The 27,916-nt window shown below is 37.0% G+C and overlaps 2 protein-coding genes across 6 annotated transcripts; one reads left to right on the top strand and one right to left on the bottom strand.

Moving 5' to 3' along the window:
* The first annotated feature begins 86 nt into the window (after positions 1–86).
* Positions 87–16,329, top strand: DPE1 (disproportionating enzyme). 2 transcript variants are annotated; one of them, XM_077368844.1, is made up of 16 exons: positions 88–612; positions 3,032–3,094; positions 3,674–3,762; positions 4,224–4,284; positions 6,375–6,453; positions 6,575–6,711; positions 6,818–6,976; positions 7,076–7,152; positions 9,586–9,725; positions 9,808–9,839; positions 9,925–9,999; positions 13,095–13,167; positions 13,266–13,354; positions 14,056–14,100; positions 14,548–14,700; positions 15,896–16,329. In XM_077368844.1, exons 1-16 carry the CDS (start codon positions 226–228, stop codon positions 15,998–16,000), a joined length of 1,764 nt encoding a protein of 587 aa, XP_077224959.1. In that variant the 5' UTR covers positions 88–225; the 3' UTR covers positions 16,001–16,329. The 2 variants fall into 2 exon arrangements, with proteins under 2 accessions (XP_077224960.1, XP_077224959.1); XM_077368845.1 differs by lacking the exon at positions 14,548–14,700 and having other exon boundaries at positions 87–612.
* Positions 16,330–17,054: 725 nt separating this feature from the next.
* LOC143857916 (uncharacterized) lies at positions 17,055–27,114 on the bottom strand. 4 transcript variants are annotated; one of them, XM_077368465.1, is made up of 10 exons: positions 26,931–27,114; positions 23,469–23,564; positions 23,226–23,300; positions 22,199–22,267; positions 20,540–20,616; positions 20,170–20,258; positions 19,170–19,299; positions 18,294–18,384; positions 17,512–17,577; positions 17,055–17,339 (listed from the first exon to the last, which is right to left on the bottom strand). In XM_077368465.1, exons 1-10 carry the CDS (start codon positions 27,069–27,071, stop codon positions 17,280–17,282), a joined length of 894 nt encoding a protein of 297 aa, XP_077224580.1. In that variant the 5' UTR covers positions 27,072–27,114; the 3' UTR covers positions 17,055–17,279. The 4 variants fall into 4 exon arrangements, with proteins under 4 accessions (XP_077224580.1, XP_077224579.1, XP_077224581.1 ...); XM_077368464.1 differs by having other exon boundaries at positions 17,055–17,326; XM_077368466.1 differs by having other exon boundaries at positions 17,055–17,326; positions 23,378–23,564; positions 26,931–27,070.
* Between the last annotated feature and the right edge of the window lie 802 nt (positions 27,115–27,916).

Genomic DNA, 27,916 nt, shown 5'->3' with positions numbered 1-27,916 from the left:
TGTGTGAGATTCTGTTAGCAATGTCCCACCTCTGTGGAGCCAAGCACATGAACACTTCAGTTGTGACGTCTCGGTTTAGATATTTCCAAGAATCACACAAAAAGATAAAACGAGACCGCTCTCTTCTCTGTCTCCACCTGCTCTCTCTCTCTCACTCATGGCGTCTCCTTTTCCCTACAGAGCCCTCACAAAACCCTAGAAAAATCCTAGATCTCTCTCACTCTCATGGCGCTTCCTCGCTTTCTCACTCTACATCTCAACCATGTCAATCTCTCATCTAACTACGAAAAAATCAGCACTCAAATCAACAAAAACCTCTTTTTTTCTTCAGATTCTCTACATTTAGGGCTGAAATCAGATACAAAAAGCAGAGGATCATTTGATCGGCATAAATCGAGATCTGCAATGGCTTTAGATCCGGTTGGAGTGGGAGAAGATCTACCAGATAATTACGGAGAGCGATTTCCAAAGAAAGATCCGAAAGATCGAAGAAGAGCAGGGGTTTTACTTCATCCGACCTCGTTACTATGTCCGTACGGTATCGGAGATCTAGGGTTTGAGACTTTCCGGTTCTTAGATTGGCTTCATGATGCTGGATGCTCTGTTTGGCAGGTCGTTTTTTTCTTTTCCTTTGTTTTCTTCCTTTCTCTTACTTTCGTTTCTATTTTCTTTTGATAGGTAAGCTAGGGTTTGATAGGACCTATGTGAATTAAGAGATTTTATATGGTTTAAGCCCTTATAGTCCCTTATTTTTCAATATGGACCACATCATAGGATGATCCAAACCGTTCATAAGATGGAAAACAGAGTAAATAGGTTGTTCCGCAAAAATCATTTCCATGGGATCATCCCAGGCCTCCGATCTATAGAGGAACTGTATATTATGGAACCTCTATAGATCGGAGGGCTAGGATGATCCTATGTGTTAAAGTATAAAAGATAAATAATACCTTTCTCCTGGTCAGCCCAAAGTGGGACCACATGTGCCACGTGTTTGCCAAGTGGGCCACACGTGCGGGGGAGTGTTAAAGTATAAAAGATAAATAATGCCTTTCTCCAACAGCTTAAGCTATTGGAGAAGTTGGTAAGTTAACACTATGGAAATGTTTTTTGGGGATGTGTTCCATCTTATGGACGGTTTGGATCATCCTATGATGTGGTGCGTACAGCACTTCTTGAAAAATAAGGGACTATAAGGGCTTATACCATATAAAAACTCGGGAATTAATGACTCCAAAAGCTTAAGATGTTAGAGTTAGTGTTGTTTAATATGAAAAAGATTAGATGTAAAAGAAAGTGGGGGTGGGGTGGGCCCGTGGGGGATTGGTCTGACATTTATCAATAGCTTTAGCTTTTAGTCATGTTAGAGTTGATGTTATTTAATATAAGAGGAATGCAAAAAAGGGGGTAAAGGGAGCCCCTCTTGGGGAAATTCCATTTAAGATGGCACAGAAAATTAGGATCTTAGCTGTCTTAAAAAGGGGGTGCACTTTACCCCTTTTTTTGCAAGGTTGTCTGTTAGTCTGGTACTCCTCGTCAATTAATTACTCCATAAGCTTAAGCTGTTAGAGATGGTGTTATTTAATCATTTATATTTTAACAGAGGAGTTTTAAAACGAAGGGCTAGCTTGCAAAAAAAGGTTAATGCACTTTGGTGATTTACAACCAATGGGGGCACCCTTTCTTCCATCCCTTTTTTGCAAGGGCGCAATTCATTTCAGAACTCTTCAGTTCAACACCCCCTTATGTGAGGCCTCTCTTTTTTGGGGGTTTGGCCATACACGTGGATTTTTAATATCAAGGACTTGTTGGATTTTGAACCGAGGACATGCTGTTAGGTACCATGTGAAACAGCAAATTACTCAAGTGTATTAATATAAAAAAAAGAAAAAGATATTACAATCAAGAGCACATAGCACAACCCCTATCCGTAGAGATCATATCTAAAAGAATGGATTTGCTAGGGAATTTTGCAGAAAGGCATTTCGCGGCTGACTTTTACATGAGAGAACAGCCACCTCGGATGAATAATATGAATAAGACAAAACTGCTGAAAAGAGAGCCTGTGAGGCTATTTTCTCATGTAAAAGTCAGCCGCAAAATGCCTTTCCGAGAAATTCCTTAGCAAAAAGAGGAGGGGGGCGGGGGCGGGGGCAAAGGATCTCAGGTGATCCAAATTCTTTGAAGTAACTGTAGTGACAATAACTAGGGGAAACAGGGAAAACAATGGATTCCCAATGATCCAATATATGCTGTGGATATAACTCAACAGTCAACACTCAATGGATGAGTGCTGTGATACATAATGTTCTAGCTTGATGACTGCTTATTGGGATTTTTGGGAGGGTTTTTGGTAGGGAGTGCTGGGGTATTTTGCTTCTTTTGACACTCAATCCATGACTCACCTTCGAAGTTGTTATATCTTGCTACAAAGCTATGTTTATAGGATGATATGAATCACTAATTTTCTTGAGATGTGAACTTTTCTGCTGTTCGATGGACTTATTGTTGAATGGATGGTCGAGTTCCGATCGGAATCCATTCTTATTGACTTTCAGTTTTGAGGCATTTTTAATTAATCGATGTAATTATGTTTAGTGGAGAAAATGAGAAGCTTTCGAACTCTTTTTAATGTTAACGTGTGCAAAATTTAAAGATTTTAATGTTTTAAGCTTGATCAGTGTACTTAAAAATATTTTAATGTTTTAAGATTTTTTAATCTTGATAAGAGGATTGCAATAATTACATTCATGCTGCTAAAAAAAAAGCTTGATCAGAGGATCTAGGTATTAAACACTAAAGGACTAAAGTCAGATTTTAATGTCATCCGAGCTTCTTTTTATATTAATTTCTGCTGAAAATTGAACATTTCGGAGTTTTAAGCTTCTGTGGAGGACTGGCCATTGACTGATGACGACTCTCCAGGATTTTTGTTTGTCAGATCAGTTGTGTTTTCATCGATTACTTTTTATAATCTTTTGAATTTATAATTTTTAAATTTTGATTAGAAGGGCGGGTTCCACGTGTGCAGGTTCTTCCTCTTGTCCCTCCTGGGAGAAAGTCCAATGAAGATGGATCCCCCTATTCAGGCCAGGTAACCGAAATCTCATAAACTGATTGATTGTCTCATAAATAACTCAATTAAGCACTCAAATAACTCAATTGATTCTCTTGTATTTTTGGTTGGGGTCCATCTCGGCCCTCTTCCTTTCTTAATGAAATCATCCTGCCATCTCAAAAAAAACAAAAAAAAAACAAACTCTTTGAAAGATCTTGGTACAGAAAATTTATATTAATGCATAACATTCAAAGGGTTGCGCTTGTAGCTCAGTTGGACAGTGATCCATTCTGCAACCCTGGCGTTGTAGGTTTTATCTTGGATTACATGGTAGCAAAAAAGAATAGGATGATTTGGACATTGCTGAGTTGATCTCGTGAGAATTTAGTTCTCTTGAAGGATGAAACACGGATTGATATCCTCATATCTTTTTGTTTCCCGTAGGAAATTAGGCTTGCTCTAGTTTCGTTTTTATGTATGAAACCTTAGTTGTATATGGTGTGAAATGTGTTCCTTGTTTTTTTCCCTTTTCTGTGCTGGGATTGAATATATGACCCTAATGCCTTTCTATATCTCAAATAATTGGGAGGATTTCTTCATGATGATTACCTGCAGGATGCAAATTGTGGTAATACCCTTTTGATTTCTTTGGAAGAGCTTGTTAAGGATGGTTTGTTGACGAAGGAAGACCTTCCAGAACCAGTGTAGGGATTCCTAATTGTTTGACATATTTTAGCAAAGCATTGAATTTGTTGTTCTTTGTGGATGTGCTTACACTATTCATAGTTTTAAATTTCGGCCGAAATTACATTGAATCGGATTTTTACATGATTTCCCCGAAATTTCATTTTTTCACCCTTATTTACAAAATTTCTACCGAAATGTAAAAGATTTCCACTGAAATTTTGTACTTTTCAGTGGAAATTTTAAGGAAACCGAAATTTTTGTGAAATTTTACATGATTTAGGCCAAAATTTCCACCGAAACCGAAATATTTCAGTTTACGTTGCTGCCGAAACCGACATTTAAAACCTTGACGCTATTACATGTATCTTGGATGTGGAGAATGTGAAATTTGCAGCCGTTGTGTATTTAAAGCATTGAATTTGTTCTTCTTTATGGATGTGCTCATGCTATTACATGTATGTTGTGTATTCAATTCAAGGGATGCGGAGAACGTGAAATTTGCAGCCGTTGCTCAAATAAAGGATCCTTTGATAGCCAAGGTGAATTATATCTTTTATGTCATAGAGAGAATACTTGGTTATATGTGCTCATTTTCCATTAGATTTGCAAATTTACTATCTTGGATGTATTTGATCTCAAACCAGTTGTTAAATGCTGTCACTCAATATATTGGAATTTGCATCCCTATTGATATGACTGATTTTTGAACTAGATTGCAAGTTTACAGCGCTATTTATGATTTATACCAATTAAACTAACCACAAATTAGTTTGCCAACTTGCTACCACTTTTGTACCAGCTATCTTTGAATGCACCACATAGTAGATTGAGATTCACAATCCTATTTATGTTATTAGATCCTTGCGAGCATGCTACCATTAGAAACTTATTTTTCAATGCTCGGAACATATTGGCGCTTGGGTTGAAAAGGGTAGGTTTTTAATAAACAGAATCCTAACAGAGAAGTTCAATGGTTGGGATTGAGCTACTAATTTCTATCTTACATCCAATTAGAGTGGATCATTCACGGGATTTTTAATAATTACTGCATCAAACATATAGTCTATTTGTCACATAAAAAAGAACTTCTAGTCTATTTGTATGAACAAATGGTGGGTCCTCACTTGGGTAGGTAAACAATAATAGATTAACAAGTTTGAACTTCCCTCTCTCTCTCTCTCTCAAATTAACTAGAATAGTTAACATGGAATCATTGAGACAAAAAAGGAACTTTTTTTAAATAAAAAAATATACAACTTGAAATTTCATGCAGTATTATCAGATTTCTTTGCTACCTTCAAGTCATTATGTGATTTTAACAAAACAACAAAAAAGGAACTCCACTGTAGCTATGAATTTCCAATTAATGGTGGAATTTTCAGAATATTTTATGCCTCGTTTTGTTGGTTTCTTTACCCTTCAGCAATCAAAGCTAGGTTCTTTTCTTTTTGCGTTCCAATTTCGATTTTACTAGCACCCGTCTATATGAAATGGCTTTTTATTGGTTGGTGTCATGTTGTGGAACTTGTTTATTTATGTTTTTTAAATTTTAAATTTTAATAAATTTCCTATTTATTGTTTTTTTAATTACGACAATAGCATGAAGCTTGAGGCTTAGCTTACCACCTTGCATCTCGAGAACTTTCTTCTTCTTCTTTTTTGGATCTATTCTCTATGGCCATTTAATACAAGGAACACTTAATACAATTCTATATCTATCTATATGCATGTATTTATGTAAGAGTTGTAATACTATGATGCCAGATCTTATAAGGCATGGTTTCCAATCTAGACACTTGGCTAATGTTTATGCTTGTTGGACTCCACCAATAGATGGGCCCAGCCAGGGATGACTTATGATCCAAAACTCTCATTAGTTGATAATCATCTACTTCGGGAAGAAATCATAGAATCTCCTGGGGATTCTACAAGATCAATTCATCTTATTTCTTTGATACATGGCCCCAACATGGATTGTTCTTAGTTCAAACATCTCATTGATCATGAGATCCTAGCCGCGTTATCAGTGGCTAGCAATTGACAGCTGTTGATGTTCTGTGCGCTTGATCGGCTATGTGGCACAAATTGGTTGAATCTTTGGATCATGAGCCATCATGGTGGGATCCATCTAGTTGTGTAGGTCCCACATGTCAACATTCCAAATGTACAATGGTAGAGAGCTGGGTCTAAATGGACTAGGACCAAAGTATCTTGACCCACATCTATCGTGTGATGCCCATATTTTGAAGGTATGCTTGCCTGAAATCTAATATCATTTGAATTGATTTGCTAGAAAGACAATCGCCTAGAGATATTTCAACACTTGTGAGCACCATTGGCTTTCCACCTGATAATGAAAATGACATTTTTTTTAAATTAATTTGGCCATGTTTAAATGCTGAACCTCGCACACTCTGGCCTTTTATGTTCCAAACCTTAGACTTATTGATTTGAATCTTCATGTATATCACGGCATTGCAGTTCAGTATATCACAGATTATATTGTATGTGAGTATGTCACAGCATTGCAGTTGAATGTATCACAGATTACAATGTTTTACCATGCATTTTGCATTCCATTTTTAGGAGTGTTACAACATCACGCTGGTTATTTCTTGTCCCTCATTAGGCTGCAGAGACACTCATTCAAAGTCAAGGAGAACTCAAAGACCAACTTGAGGATTTTCGCAGGGACCCTGAAATATCGGGTAAGTTTTCTTTTTTAAAGATATCATGGATTGCAACATATTGTATTTCTTACAACTAAATAGTAGTTTAAGGTTTTTAAGGGCTCTTTTTCATCACCCCCTCAAAATGGTCTTTTTGTAGGATGGCTTGAAGATGCAGCTCTTTTTGCGGCTATTGACAGCGCACTAAATACATTCACTTGGCATGAGTGGCCTGAACCTTTAAAAAATCGCCATCTTATGGCCTTAGAAGATGTTTACCAAACCCAAAAGGATTTTGTGAGTTATAGAAGACTTCTTGGAATGCGTCCTTACGGGTTAAAGAATCTCATACCTACTCAATTTCAGAACTTTTCATGGATATGGTCTATTTTGTTCAATGCAGATAGACATATTCATTGCCCAACAGTTTTTATTTCAACGGCAGTGGGAAAAAGTTCGTAGCTATGCTCAGATGAAGGGAATCAAGGTTATGGGAGACATGCCTATTTATGTAGGTTATCATAGCGCAGATGTTTGGGCAAACAAAAGAATATTTTTGCTGGTGAGTAGTTCTCCATGGGATTACATAGAATGCTAATCATAAAATCATAAAAAGTTTTCTAACCCGTATGTGGATCTCTTTACTATCTCTGTCTCACAGGATAAGAGTGGTTTCCCTGTTCTTGTAAGTGGTGTTCCTCCTGATGCCTTCAGTGAAACTGGTCAACTATGGGACAGGTTGCTATCATGAACCAAGTAGATCCCTTCATTTTCATTTTTTTTCTTTTTTGGTTAGTGAGATCACCCCTTCAACCAAGGCATTACTTTCTCATCCAACTCAAATGTGGAACCGTTTACATTTACAAATTGGAGAAATTCTTTTTACTACAGTATGTTGTCTGTTAAATCTCTTATGGTTTCATGGTATTTCAAAATGCTTACAAATTACAAAAATGTTTATATTTAGTTCCTTCTACACTTGAGATTGACTTTGTGACAAATCATAAGTGAAAAAAGTAATGCAAGAGAGGTTTTGGGTAGAAGATAGGTGAAAAAAAGTAAGGCAAGAGAGGTTTTGGGTGTGATTAATGGAGGTTTTGGGTTTCTCGTGAAAGTGGTTAATGGGAAACACCAAAAAAAATAAAAGAAATGTGAAAGAGATAGATAGCAAAGTTGGTATCTCACCAAACAAAAACCCAAGGCATCGCACCTTTGGGAAGATCAATGCAACACACCTTGGCAAGGAGTAGACATCACATCCACACAAGAGGAGAAGCTTCAAATCATTCATCATTCATCATTCATCATTCATCATTCATCATTCATCATTCATCATTCATCATTCATCATTCATCATCATAGCTATATCATAGAGTAAAAGAAAAGTGCCCTAAGGCTTACAATATATAAGAAGAAAAAAGGTAACTAAAAAGTTCTAAAACCCCAAAAGACTAATACTTTTGGACCAAAATACCCTCTAATGAATTAAAGACTTGCTTCCTACCTAAACTTCCGGTAATACATGTGTGAGGCCTATTTAAAACACACATAACTTAAAGAAGTTCAGTGATTTTGATGGGAAAAGACTCTATTACCCCCTATGACTTAAAAAGACTTAAATAACACTCTAAAGCTGAATAAAACAATTTTAACATCAAATGATGGGCCACATCTTCTTAATTCCTTGATTCTTCATTGCAAAAGCATTTAACGTGGTGCAACGAACCAATTCTCAAGTCAATTCTGAGATGATCGGGAAGGCAAGCCTTTCCCCCATCAGGTTGTTCGTGACTAGGGCAAACCAGTCAACACTCCAACTGTTAGCAATGAGAAAATGAAAGGAAAAAAAGTAAAAAGATCAATATTGGGTGCTCTTCAGTATCTTAGACTTTGAAGACCATATATCATATGTATTTTGAATCTGGTCTGTTAGCACTTACATGACCCTAGAGAAGAGCTTTTGCAAACAACAAAAAGGGTCACAGTTGCATTCTAATCAAATGCTGATTGGCCAGGGGACCACCATACAAGGATATAATTGATAGGATTCGTCATAATTGTAAATGGATGCTTTGTTTCCTGGAGTAGCAAGGAACAAAGGGTTGTGGCCAGATCCAGTGCAGAGGCATAATATAGGGCCATGGCATCCACTACAACTGAGATTACATGGGTGAGAGTGTGACACACTTGCTACATGACCTATGTATTGTTTGGGACTCACGCAGTCAGTATTGCGACAACCAAAGTGCGGTCAAATTATCATTCGATCCTATATTTAGTTGTAGAATCAAACACATTGAAATAGATATTCACTTTGTCCTTGAAACCATAGAAAGTGGAGAAGTGATACCATGACATATCCCAAGGTTCAGATCATCATTTTCATCTTCTTGACAAGCTGAAAATGCTCCGAGGAACACTTGAGCTTGTGGGGTAGTGTCGGAGAGAACATTATTAGTAATTGTGTTTTTTTAATTACATGTAGTATTGGTATATATCTTGTAATGTTTAAGATTCATTATGTCAATACAAAAAACCACACGAATTGTGTGGCTTCTCCCATCTCTTATTCTTCTTCCTCTTCTTTAACTTCTTTACTCTCCTATGCAATTTATTTTTAACAACTTGCTCTCTGAGTGTGTTGAAATTGTAAATACATAAAATTCCAATCTCCAAAATACTTATCTACTTCATTGCACGCATAGCTTCTGTTGGAATATCTAAAAGTCATTGAGGGAAAAAGTAAAACTATCTAAAATGCCTTAAAAGGGTTCTCTACGAGATAGGTTGGTAGAAAGTGAAATTTCTAGACATTTATGAAAAACTAACTACATAATTTCACAATACACATTTTCCTGAAAAACTAAAGCTACAAAGGTCCAAAACTGACATTGTGAGTCATGGCCTAGTATGCTAAATTTGACAGTAGTATGCTGTAAAAGTTTATGAGATGTCACATTGAGTCTCCACCAGGTCTAATGTAGTTCTACTAAAAGAGGAAAGGAATTTAACTTTTTACAGTTTCTCCCTTAGGATCTCACTCTTATACATATGTGGGTTGAACTTCTAAATGCATGCACCACTTCTACAAAAAAAAACTTATTGAAATATCATATGCACTTGTTACCCAGCTCTCTAATTTCCTTTTATGCTGTGTTTTCCACTTAACAGTCCTCTGTATAACTGGAAAACAATGGAAGGTGACGGGTTTGCTTGGTGGATACAAAGAATAAAGCGTGCACTTAATCTATACAATGAATTCCGGATAGACCATTTTCGAGGACTCGCTGGCTTTTGGGCTGTTCCATCTGGTGAGACCAATATAAGCTACATACTTTGAGCTGCTGCTTTCTATCTTATATATCATAGTAACCTAAGTGCATGATCATGCAGAATCCAAGATAGCAATGTTTGGACGATGGAAGGTGATTTTTTATAATTAAGATCTAATTGTTTCTTTTTTACTTATGATCTCAAAAATCTGTAATGATAATTTTTTATTGACAGTAGGTTGGGCCAAGGAAAGCCTTCTTTGATGCCATCATCAAGTCTGTTGGAAAGATCAATATAATTGCAGAAGACTTGGTATGTTTGATAGATGTCAGACCCAAAATTAATGTAGAGAGGCTACCGTCTTTATTTTGCTCTTGTGATTCCCAATGAATTCTTTGTTATGTTAAACTAGTGTTTCTCGTAATACTGTTTAATAGTTACCTTTATTTTCTTTTAGCATTTTACGCTCCACTTCATCATTGGTATCAAGTGGTGTTTTGCTTGACGTAGCATATACAACTATGATACCCAGAGGATAGAGACACGAAATCGAGAACGGAGATATGGATCAGCATTTATCATATTTTAGGACATGGATATGGATACATGTGTACCATGCGATAGGACACAAGACGTGTATAAATTAAATGTCATGAACTTAACTAGACTTAGAAGATGGAACTACCATTAAATGTAAAATATCACCTATAAGACTTATTGCCATTAGAAAAAACATCTATAGGACTCACATGTTCAAAATTATAGTTAATTCAAGGTAGGACATATATTCCAAACATTATAATTAATTTGAGCAACAAAAGTATCTATGAAATATCCGAGTATTGGTCTTGTAGTATGTCGGGCAAGTGTATTGGGCGTACTCATTTATCCGACTATCATAGATACATAGTTTATTATTGAACTTGGAGAAGTTTGGCGAATTGCTCTTTAGGACATGGAAATTTTTGAGAGGCATGGTATCTATATTGAAGTTGAATATATAAGAGGGTGTATTATATTATTGTACCCCATTGTATCTAGATTAGTGATTTTGCATTGCTACTGGCTGGTTTATAATGCCTCGAGTAATTAGTGACAGCAGCTGCAGTCAGTCAGTTCTAACTTTTTCAATGATCATATTTCATACGATAGTTACTTTTTAATTTTATTATTTTACTTATTTATTTTAGGGGTGAACGATGATAAGGTTTGTCACCGTCATAAGTCTATTTATGATCTAAAGCAGTCACAAATGAGCTTGGTTCTATCGCTTCAGCAGGAGTAATTAAGGACATGGGTTTTAAGCAATTCAATCAGATCATACTATTTTCATGCACCATGGCACATCTGGTCAGACTATCCTTCAGTATATGTTGACGATATTATCCCCATTAAGAGGGATACCTCGTCCATTACCCATGTGAAAGGGGAGTTTGGTTGCATTTTTGAGATTAAGAATTTGGGTAGCGTGAAGTTCTTTCTCTGTCTTGAGGTTGTTTGATTTAGAAAATTGATCTTTCTCTCTTACAGTAAGTATGCCCTGTCGTTCAAGAGAACGACGCTAAAATGTTGGGGGTGCAAACCCTCTCAATGCCCCATTGATCCGAAGCACTCTCCATACTAGTAATGGTGATTTTCTTCCTGATCCGCTGGAGTATCGACATCTGATGGGCCGTTAAATCTACTTGACCATTAAGCGACCGGATATCACCTTTGTTGGCAGCATGTTAGCCAGTTCATGCACGCTCCACGTGTCCGTTATCTTTCTGCATTTAATTGTATCATTTGCTATATCAAGTCCAACCCTAGCTATGGACTTGTGTATCGCTTGTATTGTCTTTGTATCTTCGTCTACACTAATGTGGACTGGGCCTGGACTTTGTTGCATGGAAGAGCAAAGAATATTCAATTGTTTATCGCTTTAGTTCTAAAGAAGAGTACATGGTTGTGTTCTTGTGAGCTTCTTTAGCTTCGCTCTTTGATCTTTAAGTTGGGATTCGCTACTGGTAGTCCTATGCCTTTTCATTGAGATAATGAAGCAGCTATCCAAATTGCTTTTGACATAGTCCTTCATGAACAAACCAAAAACATTGAAGTTGATGTTCACTTTGTTAGGGAGAAGCTCCTAGATGGGTCTCCAGTGATTATTCATACATAGTTTTAAAACTCCCCTGGCGTCCGCGTCGACTCCCCCGAGTCTGCTCCCTTTTACCTTGGTTGCGTTCCGCATTGTGCTGCATCCGTGTTCCGTGTTTTGCCCTACAAAGTCAATAAAAACTCCTTTGAGACTCCCGAATAATGATCGTGTCAACCAGTGCTTGACCGCATCGTGCCGAGTCGACTAGGATTTTCTTAGGCTGTGTTCCGCACTGCATTCATGTTTTTAAACTGTCTTCGTGTTCCCTCGTCACATGAGCTTGTTGATATTTTCCCTAAGGCCTTAAGCCCTACTCTCATTCTGGATACTTGCGTCAAGCTGGGCATATATGATCTATATGCTCCAGCTTACAGTAGAGTGATGTTAGGTGTGTATATAGTGTTGTAGTGTATGTTTATTCTAGTCATGCACCTATATAGTGTTCTGGTGTATGTTTATTCTAGTCGTGCACCTATTTAGTGTTGTGGTGTATGTTTATTCTGGTCATGCACCTATACAGTGTTGTGGTGTATGCTTACGGGAGAGTGATGTTAGGTGTGTATATAGTGTTGTAGTGTATGTTTATTCTAGTCATGCACCTATATAGTGTTCTGGTGTATGTTTATTCTAGTCATGCACCTATATAGTGTTGTGGTGTATGTTTATTCTAGTTGTGCACCCTTGTTAAGGGTATTGTAGTCATTGTAATATAAGTTTTATATGCTAATATAAGCAAATGAGGCACTCTCTCTCCTTCTGCATTTTACTCTATCTCTCTCTTCTCATTCGTCCCCTTTTCACCTCTTCTTACCTTCTTCATTCCTCTCCTTTATCAACACTAGCTCATACAAACCTGCTACACAATGCTTGTTCAGGCAAAATAACTCATTGGAAAAAAAATGGCTAGTTTCAAAAACCCGTCATACTTTTGAGTTTCAATATCAAAATATACTGCTTAAACAGTAATACTTTACAGAGGAAATGTATGTTTGTTACGGTCGAAACCTTATAATATTTCAGGATGATATGATTCATTCTTTCCAGTTTTTTTTTTTTTTTGAAAAAAAAAATCATTCTTTCCAGTTATTCTAAATCGTCTTGCCTTTTTCTTTGCTTTTTTTTTGCCACACTCATGCTGTCGAAATTTTGATCTACTTATAGTACCATATTCTTCTTCAAACATGGTATAACTTTGGTGCTGTTAAATATATTTCCATCTTTTTATATTCTTATCCTTCATTTCCATTATCTGAAATCTTCAATGTAACAGGGAGTGATCACAGAGGACGTAGTCCAGTTAAGGAAGGATATTGGTGCACCAGGAATGGCAGTCCTCCAGTTTGGTAATGAAGTGCTATTGGTTTAGTATAATACTAAAAGCTTGAATATTTTAGTTAATATCTCTTCTTGAACTTATTATTTTGCATTTTTTCTTGCCCAGCTTTCGGAAGTGGGCCCGACAATCCTCATTTGCCTCATAATCATGAACATGATCAAGTTGTATATACTGGCACTCACGATAACGACACGGTATCACTGCTTACTTATATCATGAATTTCTCTGTTTTTTTTCTTTTATCAAAGAAATGCGGAGCTGTTTGTTTACCAGCAAGAGAACCATCATCACTTTTCGCTTTAACACCTTTCCAAGCATTTTAACACATTTTTGGCATCTTTTAAAATCTCGCATGCAACAACACAATTATGTTACCAATTTCAATTACACATTTCTTTTAGGTAAATGATTTCTGTGCTCCAGTGTTTTGATAAACATGTGCTCCACTTGTCTGTGGATATTACGGTTCTCAAAAGGCTCTTAAAGCCCTTTAAATGCTACACAACAAACAAGTGAGCGCATGTTTATCAAAACATTGGAGCGCCGAAATCATTTCCCTTTTTTATATTTCTAAAATTATCTAATATAAGTAAAACTTAGTTATCCTATTTTCTTAAAGTCTCCTTAATGTATTAGAAAGTACTTTCCTAAATTTTCAGTCTTGCAACTTAATGCATGATAAATTCCTGAGATAAATCCAACTTGCTAATATGTCAATATGTTAAAAAAAATTATGTTCCCCTGTTTTAATCTTACTAATAAATGCCCAATAAAAATTCTCCATATTTGACATCCGATTGGATTTTTTTGCCTGTTCTTATTCCACATTCAGATTGACCTTGAAATATATGTTTTCCCTTTGTCTGAATCACTGGCACACTCGAATGATTTCCAGATTCTAGGCTGGTGGGAGAGCTTGAAGACAGAAGAGAAATCCAATGTGAGTTTTGAAGGAACCTCCACTTTTTTTACCCTTGAGATTTTATGGCTGAAATCAGGAATTAGAATCGACATCATATTCCAATTCCTATTTTGATTCTCCCTTAAATGGAATGAGAAAAAATTAAAATAATAATGTTAATTCAAAGAAAATTCTAATAAAAATTCCATTCCAACAAGGGTAGAATCAGAATGCCACCTCTTGGGGCTGGAACGGATTCTGGCATTTCTCCCCCTGATTCTGCCTGTGTCAATTCTCAATTCTACCCCCTTGATTCCATCCTTTTTTTTTTACCCAAGCGCTAGAATTGGGTAGAATTGGAATCAGATCCGGATTCCAGCACTTAATTCCGCCAATCGAAACACACACTACATGTAACAAAGTTAGACCTAGTTACACATCTGGTGGCACCGTTATTTCAAATCTTAAATGAAACTCTTGTTACAGGTGCTTGCATATCTTCGCATAACTGAAGATGATGATATATCTTGGGCGCTGTTTCAGTCGGCTGTATCTTCAGTTGCCCAGACTGTCATCATCCCTATGCAAGATATCCTTGGGCTTGGGAGTTCTGCTAGGATGAATATACCAGCAACACAGGTAATTCTCATTGATCCAGCACTTCCCATTAAAATGGCATTACACTCTCTCTATGTTCAAAATGGCATTCCAATTTCTTGAAGGAAAATGATATCAGCACAACCATGTTTTGATATTTTCACTAACCCATCTTTTCTTTTATTATTTAAAGTGCTGTCAAAGGTTATTACAGTTCCCAAAACAGCTTCACAAGCCAATTAAGAAAGAAAAGACAAGCTGGGTTTGTGCAGTTATTAAAACATGGTTGTGCTGATATCATTTCCTTTCTTGAATTCATCACAAAAGTATCATATATGTGCGTCAGGGGTACGAAAGGGTCGGGCCAAACCTGAACCTGACGAGGTTTAACCCGATTTCGGGTCTGGTTGGGTTAGGGTTGGGAAAAGCGAACCCAACTTAATTCTGGGTTGGTTTAGGGTTGAGGCCTTGGGCGACCTTAGGGGTGAAACTTGGGTTGGGCTCAACCCTAACCCGACGGTTGAACTCGATTTTGGCTCGGGTTGAGTTGGGAAAATCCAACCTGATTTAATTTCGGGTTGGGTTAGGGTTGAGGCCTTGGCAACCCGACCCGACCTGAACCCAACCCCTGTCCTCTAATTTTATCTTGATTTTCTTTGGGTTATGTTTTTTTATATATTTTTTTGTTAGACCCTTGGTGAGCCCCAACACAACCCAACCCAACCCATCCCATCCCATCCCGAGGCTCGCGTTGGGTTAGGGTTGACCATCCTTGACCCGAGACTCGGGTTGGGTTGGGTTAGGATTGAGGGAATGCTATCTCTGGTTGGGCAGGTTCAGGTCAACCCGACCCGAGTTGAACCCCGAGGCAACCTGATCCAACCCCAACCCAACATTGTCCCCCAAATTTTATCTTGACTATTGAGACTCGAACCCAATCGACCTGACCTGGAACCTAATATCAATTGTTTTTTATTTATTTTTTCTTCTTTTTTTTTTTCAGTTTTTGGCCCAGCCAACCTCAAACCGACCCGATCTGGAAAATCACTTTAGACGGGTTGGGTTAGGGTTGAGAGATTTAAATGTGGGTTGGGGAAGAGTTGACACTCCTCAACCCAAGGTCCGGGTTGGGTTGGCTTAGGCTTAGGCTTGGCCTCAACCCTACCCAATAGCCCAAGCTGCCCCCCTAGTGTGCATGCTAGAAACAAATCTCATTTCCTTTTGTTTTGGAACACAGTTAGGAAATTGGAGTTGGAGGATACCGAGCTCAATGGGCTTTGACAAGTTGGAGTCCAAAGCAAAGAAACTGAAGGATATGTTGTCAATGTACAACAGGCTGTGAACTAAATAATGCCTGAATAAGGCCAAGCCCTTCTCAAATGGGTCAAGCTCTCACTCGGTATATACTCTTACTCTTTTATTTGATCGGCATATCAACACTAGTCTAGAGAACTTCTGCAGAAAAGGAATAAAAATGTATCCATGATAATATGTTTGTAATAGGTAACACATCGAGAATTCTGTAGGTTAAGTAAATATAATGTTTTATTTGCATAGGTCCGATTCCTACATGGGGGTACTGCATGTCAGATTCGGCTAAATTAACCAATGTATATCAATTCTAATTTTATTTCCTTTATGTGGGCATATTGAATATTGGGAATCTTAAGAGGTTAAATAAGTATAGGCTCTATTCACTTGCTTTTCCCTGAAATGCGAGTCCCTAGAAAATCAGAAAATGACATGGAAAAGTCCATTTCCCCCCCCCCCTCTTTTTAGGAATTTCTTTTCCTAATGCCCCGTCAGGTTCCTGTGAAACATTTTCTTTTCCTTTCTCGGGAAAACAAGTGAGCAGAGCCATAGGGAAATACTGTATTTTGATGAGGGCACTCCACACTTTAATAAAAGTACGGTTGCCCCACACCATAGGATGATTGAAACCGTCCATTAGATGGGCCATAGCCTAAATAGGTTGCACCCCAAAAATCATTTCCATAAGTCGATCCTAACCCTTTGATTTGAATGTTAGAGGGTTGACCATAACCCTCTATAGATCGTTGGGTTAGGATCAACCTATGGAATTAATTTTTGGGGCACAACCTATTTAGGCTGTGGCCCATCTAATGGACGGTTTGCATCATCCTATTGTGCGGGCTGTACCATACTGTACTTTTAATAAAGCGAGGAGTGCCCTCATAAAAATACTGTAGTGTTGATAACGTTTCCCTAAATATAATTTTTTTTTTCATATAAAAATTTGCTTTAAAATTGATTAAATTCAAAGCAAGTGATAATTGTAAATTTTTTTGTAGTGTTATTTGATTAAAAAAAAGTGATTAAGAAGTGTTGCAGCGAATCCTAAAATATTGGAAGAACATCTCATTGAATCAGAAGAATCCATGTAAAAGCCTAAGACATCCAATTTCTGATAAGTTCACTCTTGCAAATCCAATTGAGATTGTAGCAGAAAAATGATTATGGAAACATTGTTCAATCACAATCTGAAATCGATCAGCATTCAATCATAGTGATTAAATAATAAATAGAGCTAAACAGCATTTTCAATTGCTTGAATGCAATCCAATAGAGTAGCCTTCTTAGACATTGCAGAAATAAGAGCTTCATGTGCAACCTCGTTTGTTTTCAGGAGAGATCCAGCAAACAAAACCTGCATTGATTGTCTGAAAAATAAGCTAATCCTCGGATCATTAAAGCCCTGTTCGTTTCCGATTATGATTACTGATTTTCAGCCCTAAGCCTATTATTTTGAGTTGAATAATAGGTTTTGGGCTTACAATCGGTTCTTATAATAAAAAACGAACAGGGCAGTGTAATTTGATTAGAGAAACTTACCGCCCATCTGGTAAGATTTTGTTGTTGTTCTTTGCTCATTTGTGGTTTGCTTCGGTTAATAAATCTCTACAGAAGAACGGGTAGCATGAGAGATGAATACGAATTAGAAAGGAAAATGATATATTTGCCCCCTTTTCTTCCTTGAGCCACCCTTGGTAGTGTAAAGATACGAGAGTAGTCAGAGGAAGTGGCTCAGTGAAGAAAAAGGGGCGAAACTGCACAATACCTTTGATTCACGACATTTTGATAAAAGGACAAAATTCTGAAATAATATCGGGATTTTAAAAATACCACCGATATTCCTACTACCCTGTTTTGATAAGTGCATTAACCCACCTTGTCTTTCATTATTTAACCAGCTATCAAAGGTTATTACGACTCCCCAAAAGCTTGCAAAAGCCAATTAAAAATGTAAAACACAAAGTGAATTAGTGCAATTATCAGAACCTGGTAGTGGCAATATCAGTAGCCTTTAAAAATGTCATATATTTTCATTTTTCTTATTTACTGGGAAAAATAACGCGGATTATATGATATTTATTATTTTTTCTTAAGTTATACGCTTTCATATATTTCTAATATTCTATTTTTCACACCTTTTTACCTCTATACATCTAAAGTAACCAAAAAAAATAAAAATAACGGGGCGAAAAAACAAGTTTTAAACATTTTCTAGTCCAAATTGAAAATGGAATGCGACCAAAACATTCGGCATAATAATTAATAGAAGTAACATATTTTAAAAAGGAGTATGGTATGCATGGGGGTGGTGTTTCACAAACCTGAAGAGAGAAAAGATCAGCAGACTGACCCACCACTTTATCATATTTCAGACCTTCAGCTGCCAGTCCTGCCATTGATACCACAGCCAACCTGGAAATGTAGCATCAGATATTATAATTCTCTATTTTTTTTTATATTTTTTTTTGAATGGTATGAGATATTAGAATTCTCTATTGCATGGAAGCTTTTTCGCTTTTTCGCTTTTTCTAGTATCAATGCTCTACTTTCTCTTTTCCTTCTATTTGGCGATGAAATTCACACTCATAAAGATGTTATTCAAACCAAATGAAAATCATTTTGTGATATTAAGCAAAGGGTCTTCAAAGATAGGCAAGGGAGCAGGAAATTAACAGCAGTTTTTGGACACCATTAGAGGAGTCAATGATATATTATAGCTTTTGACAATGTGAAGTTTTTGGAAAGCCTTAAATCAGTGGCAGAAGAAAAAGGCACGTGAATTGACACACATCAGAAAACAATAGATGCATAGCAGAATCTTCTTTAAAGCTACATTCTTTGCATGTATTTAATTATATCACATAATCTCAAGTATATAAGCAATAATGATTTATGAGGAAACAAGATATTTTTTTATTTTTATTTTTTTTGAGACGGTAAAAAGAGAATATATTAAGAGGAGAACCAAGATGGTTCAGAACACAATACAGAAAAAGGGAGAAAAAAAAATAATTTAATTATTTATTTAATTATTTCAAGTATATAAGAAATAATTTATTTAATTATTTCACTCAAATCCCAAGTATTTAAGCAATTTTGATTTGTGAGGAAACAAGATGCACCATACTTTCAAGAGAATGAACAAAGCATTATTTTATTTTTTAAATATGAATAAAGCAAGGATATTGATCTTGTACCTGTCCAATTCCTTCTCATCAAGCTGTCCACTATATATCAGCTTTTGCAGCCTTTCATTGACCAGATTGACGTGTTCTTTACCGATGTCGAGCGAATAGTCCACTATAGGCACGCCGAGCAAGTAGGCAACTGAGATTGAATTGAAACTTCTTCATAAGCTCGACATTGTACACATCCAAGGAAAAGTGGAGAGTAAAAATTGAAAGAGATGATTAAGGAATCTATGTTGCATGGGTACGGATAAGAGTGTCAGATTCAGCTAATCTAACAAAAAAAGAGTCTTGGATTCAACTGATTTCAAGGTTTTTTACATGATAATATATGGTTATATATTGAGAATTTTGGTAGGTTGAGGAAATATAATATTTATTTTCATATAAAAAACTTCCTATTAGGATAGATAAAACCCAGAACTTGTGACAATTGTAAATTTGGTATTCTATTTACAAAAAATAGCTTAAAGAGACCTACATGTGTCACAGTGAATCTATTTGAAACCTGACACGTGTCCTCCACAGATTTAGAAGAATCCATGGAACATAGTAAGAAAGAGATACACAGACAAGAACACATGGATATATATGCCTTCACATGTGGATTCATGATTTCTAGCTTATCCACTCATTGTGGGGCATATCATGCATGGGATATGCATTCCAAACTATGTCACAAATATCTCCAATATTTTCAAAATATTGATTTTTTATCACACTATGCTGATAAAACGACAAAATCCCGAAATAATCCCGAGATTTTAAAATATAGCGATTTTTTCATTTTTATTATAAAATATCATCATATTATCCCGATATTTTTACGATATTTTTGTATATTTTTTTCTTAAATTTTATATATATTTTTAAATAATTTTATTTTTATCATTTTTTCTGACATAACCCCGAAAAAAATAAAAAATAAAAATGCATCCTGAGATTTTCCCTTAACGAGAAATTCCCGAGAACGGTATTTGTGAAATAGATTCCAAATAAGAAAGTTTACCCAAGAAATGAGCTGCTTCATGTCTAGCAATTCTATCCTGATAATCTGGAAAAAATTGTGAAAATCCACCAATTGCAGCTTGAAGTAGCCTGCAAAGGTAAATAAGACTATCAATTGTAAGGTGAGGAGGATATGTGTCGCTTCTTTGAACACAGTTTACCTATCCTAAGAGTTACAGTTCGCAACTCTTGCAACAACCGGGATTTGAGTACACAGTTAAAAGTAACTGGACAAAAGACTTATTGGGCTACTCAAGGCAAAATATTGCGAATTTTTAGGGATCAATCAAGGAAGAATACAAACTGAGCTTTTCTAGAATAAAAGAGAAAGATAGGAACAAGGTTCAATTTCTCTGGATTCTGAAATTTACCCAGGAGAAATGCTCCCCACTGCCAAAACCACCAAAGAAATACTTCCAAGCAAGTAAGGTACAAAAAAACCCCAATCCTGCAAATCCATTTGTCAGTTTAAAGATGCAGTTATAGTTGAGTATAAGGAATTTCAGATCACTGAGTGCAAAAAAATATTCGCTCAAGCAGAAATCATGTACCAAGAAAATCTGAGCTCAAGCTGAACTCATGTACCATACAAGACCATTTGAGGTAAACAAGTCCCAGTGAATATGGTCAAGACAAACTGCATATTGGAACAGAAATGTCTCCTAACTTTGTTGTTCGCCTTCAAACATTTTCAATGTTCAGGAGGTGTACGCAGTTTGTCTTGGGGTCCGCGTAACCCCAGCTTAGCCATAAAAAAAATTTGTTCCCCGGAGGTGTACAATATGGAGATGGGAACAAGTACATACATGCGCGCCTCAGAAAGGGTAAAAGAGAAAAAAAAATGGATTTGTGTTTGGTTTCATTTTTCTAGCAGATGTTCATGGTAGACAGACATGCAAAATATGAAAAATTTGCAGGATGTCGTCTGATCAACATGCCTTGGTTAGTGATGATTCTTTCACCACCACCAGATTTGTATGAGCAATAAATGAGGTGGAGTTAATTTTCAAAAAAAAAAAATGAGGTGGAGTTTCCCAAGATTTCACTGGTTCCAAGAAATTATCCAATGCTGGGGACTAAATGGTTGCTACTGTGAGCTAGAGAACTGATTATTTTTGTAGTTTAGAAAGTTTGAGCAAGAAAATTCACAAAGATCATTTCAAATAATAGATCAACAAAATTAATATGATGTTGCTAACTTATCTGTCTATTGAATGCACTAGTACCACAGTTAGGTTGATACAGTATTACAGTGCCATGACTAATAATATTTAGAACGCACGCATATGATGCAGCTGTGGTCCAGGTGGGCAATGCAGCAGTGTAATGTGTGCGCATTTAAGAGAAACATTGCAAGAGGCAAAGCTGGCTTGCTGTGACAAAGCAGGAATCAAATAAACTCAATTCATTGAGATCAGAATTTCAACCATCTTTTAGGAATTCAATTTTTTATGTGTTTTCCTTCACCCTGAAGGACAAAACAATAAAGTGAAAGACCTAGTGAAAACAACAAAACCACACCGCAAAAGCATAGAGTTCCAAGTGGTTCTTAATCCTAGCATTCTCTCTAATGACATGGATAACCAAATTGGCATTCTAAATTTCAAACACAAAAGGATTATCTTTTGCTTCAGCAAAAATTGTTCATCACCCAAACCTTTCAAAGTACTGCCGATGAGGGCTGGATTTTAGGGGTGCAACTGGGATCGGGTTGGGTCAAGCTTTTACTTTAAAAAAAAAAAGAATCGGAATCAACCCGAACCCAGCCCGATTTAAATGTTAAAAAGCTCAACCCGAATTCCGAAAAATCGGCCCGAGTTGAACCCCTGTTGGATTTTGTATATCAAATGCATCATTCCCATCTTCTTCGAGAACAAAAGATACATTATTTCTTTGTAATAAAAAAAAGGGGATTTCTGCAAAGGATGCTACACAAAGATAGAAATGAATGGAGATCCTCTCAAGCATATGATATCACTACTTTATATTTATAAAGCAGTATGTGCGTGAAACAATATCATGATAATTACCCCAGGAAGCTGGCCTGCAATCACACCCAGGAATCCTGTGGTCCCTACCACTGTGAAAAGGAAAGCTGCCTGCATCACTGAAAGATATTAAATATATGAATGGTAGGATAAAAACAAACCTACGGAGGAGATAAGCAAGAAAGAGCGGGTGCCTCGTCAAATGAAGAGTTACTTATATTTCACATAACATGCTAGAACTTCAATAATCAGAAGGAACCATCTATAGTGGTAGTAAAACTGGACAAAGTGATAATAGTTCGAAAAGATGCATCAGCATCATAGGACATCCATATGTGATTTGGGTTACAGCCTCAAGCCTGGTAGTCGGGGTTAGGGGTGTAAACGAGCCGAGCTTGGCCAGGCTCGGCTTGTTAAGCTCACAAGTGAGGCTCGGCTCGGGCTCGGTCAGGCTCGCGAGCCTTACCGAGCTCGGGTTATATTATGTTCACACCCCTCATCTTCCCTGGACAGCCCTACTAGTGTAATTTGACTACTTTTTTTACACTATGGGGGGTGGTCCTAGTAACAAATGGGGTTCCAAAAATGAAGTGACATATTTTGCCCCCCCTTTCACTCCATGGACAACCCTTTTAATGTATATATTAATATATAATATATATATTTAAATATATTAAATTCTTAACGAGCCTTAACGAGCCGAGCCGAGCAGAGCCTGGCCTAACTCGGGCTCGGCTCGTTAAGGATTCGAGCCGAGCTCGAGCGAGCTTCCGAGCCCGAGCCAAAATTGACACCCTTAGTCGGGGTAAAAACAAATTCAAGAGTTTAACTCTTACCCACAAAAAAAAAGCTCCAAAGATCCATTTTTTAACGGTTCGTAACAGGTACAACAACCAAATGGTGCCTGCCCTTCAAAGTAGTCCCAAATCCAAGACTGTCCGTCCCGGAACAAGAATCTTGGTACGGGTTTGAATGGATTAGCAGAACAATTCAGATTTTAATGCAAAACAAAGGAAACCATGAGAGTACATGACAGCATGAACCAGAATGTCAGTGTAACAGTACTCACATCATTTCTAACACTTGGGATTGCAAGGTTCTCCGCATTCTTAATTCCAAGAGAGGTCAACTCCCGCAGAGACGTCTGCACACAAGCATTAAACTTTTATTCTACTCACAGATTAACTCCAGAAGTGAGTTTTAAAGCCTATGAGTATGCACCAATTCATATACATGTATATTTGAGTTTCTCGATGAGGTTAATGTTCCAGTAGCACTTTCCCAGAACTTCAGACTGGAATGGAGGACTGACCATACGACGTGAAACATATGGTTGAGAACTCCATTTTTTGGCCCAACCAACTTGGTTTAGCTGATCAAGTGTCTCTTTAACAGCATCACTATCTTTCTGCAACAAGATATTTTTGTTAGTCTTCCATCATGTAGAACTATTTTAGCAACAGAAGGGAAATTACACAATTTGAGCAAAAAAATTGATTCCATAATTGTATCTCTACTCATTTCACCAATTTCCAAGATAAAACAGTGTGCTTACAAAGAACAAAATAAGACAGTCTCGTAATGAACCAGAAATAGAAGAATCAAGAACCAGAAGAATCAAGAACCCATTTAACTTAGATTTCTAATTAGTGGAAAACAGGAAGTATTGAATTACGAATAAAAGCAACTCTGTTGAATCTAAAATGCAGTTTATAATAGATAGGATGTGGGATAATCACATTAGACAGAAAAAAATCAGCATGACCTACACTAGAAGTACAGTACCCATTGCAAGAAATAGAATTCCCATATGGAAATCTCAGCAGCCCACATCCGGGCCCTGAGCTATGGCATCCAGATTCAAGGCCATCACATGGACACATCACAAATACAGCCTTTACACTTAAATTTTAAATCATCAAACATGAAAAAATATCGAAGGAACAAATCATTGAGAATCAAGAGAATCAAATTCATTGAATGGAAATGACACCAAAGATGAACTCGTATCTCATCAACCAAGGAAGTGCATGGATCTCAGTCAAACCCTGTGTTGTATAGATAGAAAGATTATTTCTTATCTTCCTTTTGAATTGTTTCTGTTTTGAGGAGTTTCCTCTGATAGAAACTCTCTCTTGTAAAGTATTGTATGTATTATGTTATAAATGAAACAACCTGATCCTCTCCCTCATCAAGTTGAGAGAGAGAGAGAGAGGGAGAGAAGATAGTTGATTTGTTTATGGTATCAGAACCAGCAACGTAAAGGCTGCTGAACTTTTGCTTCTTTTTTCATTCGTACATTCAATTCATCGTCTCCCTTACCCTGTACTGGCCTCCATCATAATCACAACCTCTACCTAAGGAAAATATATGTATCCATCTCATCTCAATGTTGCCAATTTTGAGTCCCATCCGATTGATGCAGAAGAACTTCCACTTGTGGAAGGCCCAAATCCTATCACTGATTGAAAGCCAAGAACTTGGTGGCTTTATCAATGATGAGACTTCCATGCCAGCATCAGGAATCGACCCTTCAAATGGGCAAAGCAAAATCATCAATCCCGACTACCAGGTGTGGACTCGAATGGATCGATCCATCAAGGCATGGATCACAAGAACACCGTCCAAGGAAGTGCTTGGTATGGCTATTTTGAAGCAACCTATTGTTAAAAATCAGTATCAAACGGTCACCAGAGGGAAAATTAAGGTCTTCAAACCTAACCCGAATTATGTTCACATTGTAACGACCCACTCCGATAATACCAGCCGAACCTAAAAGTTTTTGCTCTTTGCTCTTAAACATCCAGGCTGGATGGTGGCAATGCACGAAGAACTCAATGCCTAGGCAAAAAATAGCACGTGGGAACCTGTTCCCAAAACTTCCAACTATGAACATTGTAGGATGTATATGGGTCTTCTAAGCCAAGTCAAAGCCGACGGTGGCCTTGAGCATCTCAAGGCTCGCCCCATTGCTAAAGGATATAACCAGAAAGAGCTCAAGGCTCGTCTCAATGTTTATGCAATACCAAATTTCAAGTATCTAGGAAAATATCACCTGAAATGCCTAGAGCAAAAAATCAGACGTGACTCCACTTCACACTGACTTAAGCATGCAGTAAAAGAAAAAATTTGCACCGAAAGACATTCCTCTTTGTTATGCACAAAATAAAAAATAGTAGAACACAAATACAAATTTATTAAGTAAAAAAACAAATCGAATACAGTATTTATTGTTTTCTGATGGAATAATTGACAAAGTTCAAACTACGACGATATGTTCATTAAATATTTCAAAATTAGGCTACAAAGAATCTAAACTTAAGTGATGAAAATAATAAATTGTCCTCCAATATGCAGACATTCTCTTCAATGTGTTAGAAGAAATATTACTGAGTCCAAATCATCAAGAAGTATCACAATTCACTTCATCTCATCAGTTATTACGGTTCAGCAACAAAATACCAATACTATGGGCATGCTTGGCTACCATGAATTCTTTTTCCATGGACTTTTAGCTTACCCGATGGGGAGGGAGAGACATGAGAGGGACTGAGTGAGGAGAGGATAAGAAATGGCAGAAAAACAAGGAAACAAAATACTCCCCTCAAAATATGATTTATTTTTTCCCTATTTTTTAGTCACTTCTCACCCTCTACTCATTCATTCCCTCTCAACTCTGTCCTTCTCCCACCCTCTCTCACCACTTGATAAGGTAACTTTTTCTTGGAAAAAGAATTCATGGTTGCCAAACATGGCCTAAAGGTTACACTTGGCAACATAAACTGCAATCTAAAAGCACAATTTTCCTAAATTGAAATTAGGTGTACATCCAAAAACAGCTTACTATACACTGTTCAGCAATCTGCATTTCCATAACCTCCAAAAAAAAAACCTAGAAACACCAGAGGATTCTACTATTCTAGTCATATGCAAAAGAAATTGAATCACAAGCACACAAAAAAAGGTAAAAAGAATAGAGATTATTCCAATAATTTGACAATCTCTGTAGAATCAAGAAAAATACCCTAATTTCGCATCAGAAACAGTCAACCGTTCTAGAACCTCCAAAAACCATAGAAACACCCCAGGATTCTACGATCGTGTGCAATAGAAATCGAATCAAAAGCACAAAAAAGCGGAAAGAATAGAGATTATTCCGATAATTTGATAATCTCTGTAGGATAAAAAAAACTGCTCTAATTCCGGATCAGAAACAGTCAACAGTTCTAGAACCTTCAAAAACCCAGAAACAGCAGAGGATTCTACTGCTCTAGTCGTATGCAAGAGAAATCAAATAAAAACAAAAAGAATAGATGAAAGACTGGAGATTATTCCGAGAATTTGATAATCGATCAAGAAAACTACCCTAATTTCTCATCAGAAACAGTCAACCGTTCTAGAACCTTCAAAAACCCTTGAAACACCCAGAGGATTCTACTACTCTAGTAGTATGCACGAGAAATCAAATAAAAACAAAAAGAATAAGTGAAAGACTGGAGATTTTTCCGATAATTTGATAATCGATCAAGAAAAAACCCTAATTTCTCATCAGAAACAGTCAACAGTTCTAGAACCTTCAAAAACCTTAGAAACACCAGAGGATTCTACTACCCTAGTAGTATGCAAGAGAAATCAAATAAAAACAAAAAGAATAGGTGAAAGACTGGAGATTTTTCCGATAATTTGATAATCGATCAAGAAAAAACCCTAATTTCTCATCAGAACCGTTCTAAAAGAAGTGAAACGGAGAAAGAATGAGGAATCGAAGCCAAACCTTCCCAATGGCAGATTCTAGGGTTTTCAAATCGACACCTGGAGCAGCTGACGAGGCTCTGATCCGCCATTTTTTCTTGTATTCGAATGAAAAAGGGTTAGGGTTTTGGAGAGAGGAGAAAGATATTGCAGAGAGGGGCATTTCTTCCTGTCAGTGTTTTTTGACCTTTGAAATGAAGATAAAGCCTTTGGCGCGAGGATAGTTACAGGGACATGATATTTTCATCCCCTCAGTAGTACGCATTCGCCCCCCTTTTCGACATCAAACTATCAAAGCACATTAAAAGAATAAAAGGGGGCGAATCCGTACTAAAAGAGGGTATATGTGGTGGGAATATATAACGTGCGCCAGGTTATCGTAGGGTGTTATCGGTAGCACCCCGGCTGAGAGAAACTTCTGAGCTGACTCTAAGGCTCTGTTCACTTGTTTTTCCGGAAAAAAGAAAAGAAAAGGATTCTCGAGAATCTGACGTGGCATTAGGAAAAGAAATCCAGGAAAACTGTGCAGGAAAAAGTTTCCCGAGAAACTGCTTGCCCACTTTTTTCATTAGTTTTCCTGGGAAAGCAAATCCGACCAAAATAAAGGGAAAATGAATCTCACACTTATGAGAAAAGACTCATTTCCACATAATTTTTCCCAATTTTCATATCAGATATGACATTTTCCACTTAGGCTCCATCAAAATCCCGTGAAGACAAATGAACATGCGAATTTTAGCTTTCTCGGGAAAAGTGAGTGTTTTCCTGAGATTTGGTCTCCCGGGAACACGAGTGAACAGAGCCTAAAAGGGAAATGATTTCAGCACAACTATGTTTTGATACGTGCGCTCATGTCTCTTGTCTTTTAGCATTTAATTGTCACATAAGTGCATTTTGGGGCAGTTAAAACCCTTTTACAGCTCTTAAAATCTAAAAGACAAGAAACATGAGCGTCATGTATCAAAACATGTTTGTATTGAAATCATTTTCCTTCTAAAAACTCCGAGT

This window comes from Tasmannia lanceolata, unplaced genomic scaffold, assembly GCF_043159265.1.
Source record: "Tasmannia lanceolata isolate RefF3 unplaced genomic scaffold, GAP_Taslan_0.1 ptg000025l, whole genome shotgun sequence".
Lineage (NCBI taxonomy): Eukaryota > Viridiplantae > Streptophyta > Magnoliopsida > Canellales > Winteraceae > Tasmannia > Tasmannia lanceolata.
Note: the sequence above shows the minus strand (reverse complement) of the source record. Positions and strands in the feature narration are given on the sequence as shown.